At 37.9% G+C, this 7,479-nt stretch overlaps 1 protein-coding gene across 2 annotated transcripts; it reads right to left on the reverse strand.

The window, feature by feature from the left end:
- Positions 1-2,036: 2,036 nt before the first annotated feature.
- LOC112278180 (putative uridine nucleosidase 2) lies at positions 2,037-6,281 on the reverse strand. 2 transcript variants are annotated; one of them, XM_024511356.3, is made up of 9 exons: positions 6,214-6,281; positions 5,240-5,355; positions 4,847-4,906; positions 4,472-4,657; positions 4,037-4,141; positions 3,714-3,810; positions 3,217-3,324; positions 2,759-2,894; positions 2,037-2,478 (listed from the first exon to the last, which is right to left on the reverse strand). In XM_024511356.3, exons 2-9 carry the CDS (start codon positions 5,345-5,347, stop codon positions 2,370-2,372), a joined length of 909 nt encoding a protein of 302 aa, XP_024367124.1. In that variant the 5' UTR covers positions 5,348-5,355; positions 6,214-6,281; the 3' UTR covers positions 2,037-2,369. The 2 variants fall into 2 exon arrangements, with proteins under 2 accessions (XP_024367124.1, XP_024367123.1); XM_024511355.3 differs by having other exon boundaries at positions 6,047-6,281.
- Between the last annotated feature and the right edge of the window lie 1,198 nt (positions 6,282-7,479).

Genomic DNA, 7,479 nt, shown 5'->3' on the forward strand with positions numbered 1-7,479 from the left:
AATCACTATAAGCAAACTTTTAAAATGAATTGTTTTTTATTTTATTTTATTATGTAATTATTTTATTAATCAATTTAATCATTTAAAACATATCTTATCAGATTAATGCCGATCATTGAAAGAAAAGAAAAAAGAAAACAATTCATGAAGAAAAATGATGATTCTACAAGGGTTATTTTTTCTATTATTTTTTTATTATTTTTTTGTGTGCATTTTTTATTTGGATCATTTAGAACAAAGATTACTAAATCACATTTGATAAATATGTTTGATTTTAACCAAATATAAACAAAAATAGGACTTTTTAAAAAAAGAATTGAACATGTTTGTATATATACAAATTTCTTAATCATAATAAGTAAAAAATATATATACATATTAATTTTTTTATTTAATTTATGGGATATTAAAATAATTATAGTGATTGATACCGTATATAACTATTTTACATGTTGATACTCTTAGAAAATCCTATTGTGAATTTGATGAATAAAATTTCATATTTCATCTTAATTTAAAGTATTACTCTTGAAGTTATGCTTTTTAACAAATAATATTAAACTAAATATTATTCACAAAAAAAATAAAATTAAAAATATAACCCTCTTAATATTTATTTAAATTCAATATATCATTTGCAAATTGACCATTTGTACAACTCAAATAAATATACTAGCAAATTTTTTTGATCTTTATTAATCATTTAATTGTAATTAAAAATTAAAAAATTATTTTGTATATGTATATGTATACTTATAAAATCATAAACTTATATCTTCTTCATTTTGATAACTTAAAAATGTACACAAATTAATTTAGGGTTTAAAGTGCACAAATGAGTTTGTGGTTATGAGCATGCACTCATCTATACATTTATGTTATAAAAGTCATTCAGAAGTCATATAAAATCAAAATATTTTTTGAAACTTTCTTTCAATCATTTTATTTTAAAATTTTAATTCGAAAAAATCTGAATGTCTGAATTATATTACTAGAATATACACTTTTATTAATTTATTTTAAAAAATAAAATTACAATTATAAGATACATCAATCTGATACATCTAATCTACATTAAATACTTGTGTTTTGGTTTGAGGCGTACATAATATAGGAACCCACAGAAGAAACAAAAAAAAAAAAAAAAGAAAAAAAAAAAAAGAAAAATCCATTATATCTTCAGAAGTTGTAGTTATATAATTATGACTGAACATATATTTTTGAAATTATTTAATTTAAAAATATCGGTAACTTGCAAAAATAATTATAGTATGCATGCACTTAAACAAATAATTCATTATGATAATTTACAATACTCAGTTGTTTGATATGAGAAATTAAATGATGATAATCATTTTAACAACAATAGAATCTGCTAATTGTAGTGGAAGTTTATTTAGTGCACAGAATTTGGAAAATGAAAATTTTAATTAAATAGAGAACACAATTATCATTTTTTTGTGAAAAAAGTTCTCTGTCCGATAAAATTTTATCTAAAAGAATGAATAAGAAACTAACGAACACCAAATGCTGTACCTTTTCTGAAATTTTTATTTTATTTTTTCTCATTTGTAATTTATGAAACCTCCAAGCTCAATGAATTTTCATCATTGTAATCCACCGCACTTAAGAATTCTACCATCCTGCGAGACTTCACTGGCAACACCGACATCTCCACAACCCATCTTTCAATAGCACCCATTCATTTTCATCTTGCAACTGCTGATGAAATAAACTATACTCTTTTGTTGGTATAACTCGTCTCCTTCACACTTTGAGGAAGACAGTCAATATCCTTTCTGTTGAAAGACAACGTATCAAAAGACATATGTGGCAATCAAACATGTGAAGCTTTACTGGTTTGTAAATAGATTAGAGTACCACCCAGCTCTTATTAGTACAGTGCCGCATTTTAATTGGGTAGTTCGAACGGCCATGAGGTCTTAATCTCAAGAATGTTGTGGAGCAGATCAACCATGGAGAAAGGCTGTGATTATCGCTAGAAAGTTGTCCCGACAGAGGAGATAGACAACATGAACACGAATATGAACTCCCATGGTTTCCATGTTGCCACCTAGTGACTTGCGCGTTGTTTCAAAACATTACGACATGACAGCAGCCTTAGAGCCGCAAATTGCCTTCCTTCTCAGCTCCAACTCCCAGTACACCCACACTAAAGGCATGGATTGATTCGCAAATAAAAATAAACATACCAAAACCTTTGTAGAGGTAAAAGCTATATGGTCTCCCTTCGTGACCCTAAACAATTTTATTATGGCGGTTAGGAAGAAGAAAGGTCGATTGCTCGATTGAAGCCAGGGAGTCACCAACCTAGTTGTCAAGAGCGATCAGGTTTACAGACTCAGTTTCTATGGGGCTGTAAGTCGTTCTTTGAGAAGCGAAGCTACTCGTTCCCTATCTACTGTTACTGCTACTTTTACTGGGGGTATACCGCACCAATCCGTAGGGTCATGCCACCTGCAATATTCAACTATGATGCATCAGGCCTTTGTTTCAAGGTTGACTGAACTTCAGAGATGGCCAATGAAACATTACAAAAGGTGACGAATTTTTAAGATTGAATATAAACAAAATTAGAAATCTGTAGTCCAGGCAATAAACAGCTGAGTTATAACTTTCTTCATCTATTTGATAATAAAAATAAAATAAAATAAAATAAAATAAATAACTCCATTACATAACTCTGACGCATGGAATGAAGAACAAATTCGTGAAAGTGAGAAACTTAGAACATTACACTTTGTTGGAATTGTTGAAGAGTGTGAGGCCCTTGCAAATGCCATCTTTCTGAACTCTCACGGCTCCCGTAGCATATGTCATCAATGAAGGGTCGACAGCTGCCACCATTGTTGCAGGGTCATGCAGGTAAATAGCTGCACATCCCACATAAATGAAATAAAACATCAGAGTTCAAAGCTATGAAGTCTGACATTGAGATTGCCCTTCAATCTCTGAGCTTTACCCCTCCAAATTCACAGTGATTAGAAGCTTTGTCGCCTTGAGGGGGTTAATCGATAGTCATTTGAAATCAAGAGTGTAAAATGGTGGCTAATACGAGGAAGCCAGTGCCAAGCAACTTCGTTGGATAAGGCTTGGGCACTTGTGATAGTTGTGCGCAGTCTTATATCATCACCTCAACTACTACATATATGCTAGGGATGCAGGCAATAAAATCTGCGGTTTGTATTACTGTACCATCTATGTCATACGCTTCACGATGATACGTGGCGTAGAAATGGGATGCTGCATACAAGTACTTCCCAAATTTGCTATCTGATCTTCCCAGATCTTCCAAATCCTTCCCTGCGCAAAAGAGAACACGATAGCATATACGAGTTTCTTAGTGCGCGTCCTTGATATTATTAAAAAAAGTATAGGTAACTGATAATATTCGTCAAACGGCTCACAGCTGGAACGAGCAATACTATGAAAATTTCAAGTACAAATGAAATTTGCGATCTATCGACACCAGAGGTTAAGCACCTTCACCATCAAGATGTTATTGTACCTTCAAACCTACTTCAAACTTCTAGTTTTTGAGGTGCAACTCTAGGAACGTCTACAGATTGGAAAAATTCATGGAAATTATAGCACCAAATTATAAAAGCAAAGGACGCTTCAAATTGCCACAGCATTCGAATCGCTTTCAGAAGTCCAAAGTTATGCATTTAAGATTACAGGACTCAGGGCACCTGTCCAGTAAACTTGATGAGTTATGTTGATGCCGACAACCAAAATGTCTGCTCCACATGTAAAAATAATATCTGCTGCTTCAGGGTCGCCATATATCTGCACGTCATTTCACACCCCAGTTTGAGATTCAGACTCTTTGTAAGAACGAGACATACTACAGGTTTAGAAACACCTCAACTCAAGAACTGTATGACAGCAAGGGCAACATCCAGCAGACTCTTAATTTCTATCATATGCCGTGAGCGCTTGGGGAAGAATACTCCCAGAGTACATGTACGAGGCGAGAACCAGAAAATGAGAGACAAAGCCGAAGGATAATTACATTTGCTTCAGCAGCAGGGTTTACGTTGCCGTTGACTTGGAAAGCGCCCCCCAAGATTATAATCTGGCCCACCTTCTTGGCGAATGTCGGATCGCATTCCACTGCCTGTCATCATTCATAGCCACATTTTCACTAATCCAACTGGATGAAGTCTAATCATCTGTGAAAATTCATCAGATGGGGCCATCGGATGTTCAAAAGTTGATGGACCAGAGCTACAGTGGTTATATGTAATGGGTGTTTCAAGTAAATACCCTAGACATACTAAGTATTTGAAATACCGCGAGCGAGCTATGCATTAAATTGCCATCAGGTCTAACTCAAACGTGATCCTAAATTCAACATGTAGGATGCTTGAAGGCATTCCTCTCCATCAAACACAAAATGTTGAATACAGATACGAACAAGACACATTCCGGTATCGAAGGCATTTACCGCAGCCAGGTTTGTGAGTGGACCCAGAGCCACGATCGTAATCTCGCCTGGAAACTCATTCACTTTTTGTATCAAGTAATCGGGCGCAAAAGTGTCGATTGGCTTCCTATCTGACAAAGTAGGATATGTATTGCCGAGCCCATCGGCGCCGTGCACAAAATCAGCGATCCGTTCCTTCAATTCTCCCTGCGTGGTCATTTTACTCAATCGATCAAGGTCTCGACCAACAAGGAATAGAAACTGAAGCATAGGCCTCCATGTCAACCTGCGTTGAACAAACGAAACTAGAAGGAGAAAAAACAATCTTTAAGAGCCATTACTTTCTTGCATGTTTCGGATTCGTGGCAGACTAAAGGTGAAAAGTAAAGCTCATACCCGAAGAGATGTTCTGAATCCTTCCGAGACGGGAATATCCTCTCGACCAGCGAATTCCAGCTGGAGAATAACACGAAAGCCGAAATTTAGCAGAGCAGAGATGCTTGGTGCGCAACTCAATGTCCGAGTGACTTGACGAATGCAATAACCATTACAGCTCACAAGGTGCTGACCAGCATCTTGCAAATTCTAAAAGATTTCGAAGCAATAATGTCTAAGGAGAATGTCTATCATGCAACAAAATCCCTTCCAGGTCCCAAGTTTCTACACCGACCAGAATAGTTACAATCGCTGATGTAATGCATTGTCGTAACAGATTTTGCACTAATGAACTCACCAGGATGTCAAAATAAAATCCAAATGTGTTTGAACATGATGAGGGGTGATTCCTACCAGATGGAGTGCATTCACAGTGGCTGTGGGTGTTCGCACGTTTCCATATATTGTGGTGAGGGCTATGACATCCAGCTCTGGCGACTTCAAGGCAAAAAATATCGCCATGGCATCATCTGTGTCACATGCACACACGTATTATAGGCTGAGCATGTCACTTGTGTAAGAGGAATCTTCCGTGGAGGAGCACTTGCAATGCATATCCCAACTCGTCTCTAACTGGTGTTGACAAAAAGTAGACCGAGTAGAATCGCTCGACCCACAGCATGAACACATGACGGTGACAAATTCCAAAACCCTTAGTCGCACCCGTGCACAAAGGTCCCAACAATGCAACACGCTGGTAATTATCAATTTCATCTAAGCACTAGCGTGATAGTTTTCAATAATTAATTCGGCACTTCTAAACAACCAATCGCTCAGTTCTGAGACCCAACCGAGCCGACCCGCACCATAGAAATCAAACAAGCGCCATTGTTAAGAGTCACAGGGGATGATCAACGAGGAACATCAAACACAACGCAATTCTGAAGGAATGTTCAGAAGACATGAGCAACGAACCCCAGGATCCCGAATTAATGTGAATTCTCACGAAATCGCGCTCCCAAATAAACGATAATAGTGAGAGAGAGCGGAAGATAGAGACATATACATATATCTGAGGTAGAACAGCAAGAAACGATAACATGACGAGTTTCGCTACATCGTCAACAAGGGACAGATTCCCAATCCTGAAATCGCCAACGGCAACAATGGCCACGAATCAAGCCAACAATTTGCACGAAAATTGCACCAACTACCACGCACCAATGCCGGGATCGGTGTCGATGATGACTTTCTTTGGAGGTGACGACTGCTTGATAGTGCCTACTACATTCTCAGGCACCGCCATCGCTTCGTCTACCTCTCGCAACCCAACAACAAAATCAAACACCCACGCCCCAACCCCTACTCTTTTCTTGACATAAACGCACCACAAACCGCGATCCCGCCCAGACACACGCGATCACTCGCCTGGCCCCGCTCTTCTCTGTCTCCAAGTGAGTTAGTGTGTGCAAAAACACAGTGGGGAAGAGCCTCTTCAAAACGCCACGAGGACGCAATGAACTCTCCGGAAAATTACATTCATTCATTCGTTCGAAATAGTACTATTTGCATTCGTCCCCGTCACCCGCTCAGGGAGTCTGACGAAGGTCTGCGGCGGAGTGTAAACGCGCGAATGAGGACAGGCAGGGCCTCGTCAATCATTCCTCGCGATGAGGAAGGACCCTGAAAGCGGAAGAAGGAATGCGATTCCGTGCTCAATTTTGTAATTTGGGGCTTCCACTTGATTTTGTCGTCGTGGTTGGGATTGGAATGTGCGTAAGCAATTCATCCGTGGTGTGGCGGTGGGAATCGTCCCCAAGCGGGACGCCGAACGTGAGATTCTGACACACCATGTGCTGGATGAATGAATGAATGGATGGATGGATGTGGATGTGGATGTGGCGGTGGTGGGGCTATGTATATCCAGAGTGGTGCGACTGGCGTTGCGGATGAGCTCGACCCCCCACCCCGTCCTCCTCATCCTCCTCCGTTGCAGATCACCATGAATCTTCTTACATTTCCTTCCTTGGTCTATTCTCCCCAACCATGGCTTATCTCCCCCCCAACCCCTCCTTCACCCCTCCTTCACCCCTCCTTCCCCCTTCCCCTTCCACCTCCACCTCCATCGCAACACTCCGCTCCAATATTATGCACATATTCTTGCATATCTATCTAGATGGTGAGAAGATGCAATGCCACTGGGTTTGACTTATCAACTCATCATGCTTGGAAAGGTAAAATATATATAAATATATATACGTACATATATGGACTTGATGGTTGAAACAAAATACATATACATGTGTATATATATATATATATATATATGTGTGTGTGTGTGTGTGTTTTGGCATTTGAAGAATAACAGCTTGTTTTATGCCAGTGATGAACTGTGTGCATTTGTGAGAATTTATACAATTGAAAGATGCAAATTTTTTTCATTTTCTTAATATTATTTTCACAACTTATTTCAATGCATATTTGTAGATGAAATCTTAGTTGAATATTTTAATAAAACATGTATGTCAAGTTGTTAGTAAGTAAAGGGATACTTAGTTGTAATGACTATTCATGTCCTTAGCAATCAGGATTACATCAGTGGTGATTACATATATTATGCTCAAATATACTAGTAATATATATATATATATATA

This window comes from Physcomitrium patens, chromosome 26, assembly GCF_059467195.1.
Source record: "Physcomitrium patens ecotype Gransden chromosome 26, ASM5946719v1, whole genome shotgun sequence".
Taxonomy (NCBI): Eukaryota; Viridiplantae; Streptophyta; class Bryopsida; order Funariales; family Funariaceae; genus Physcomitrium; species Physcomitrium patens.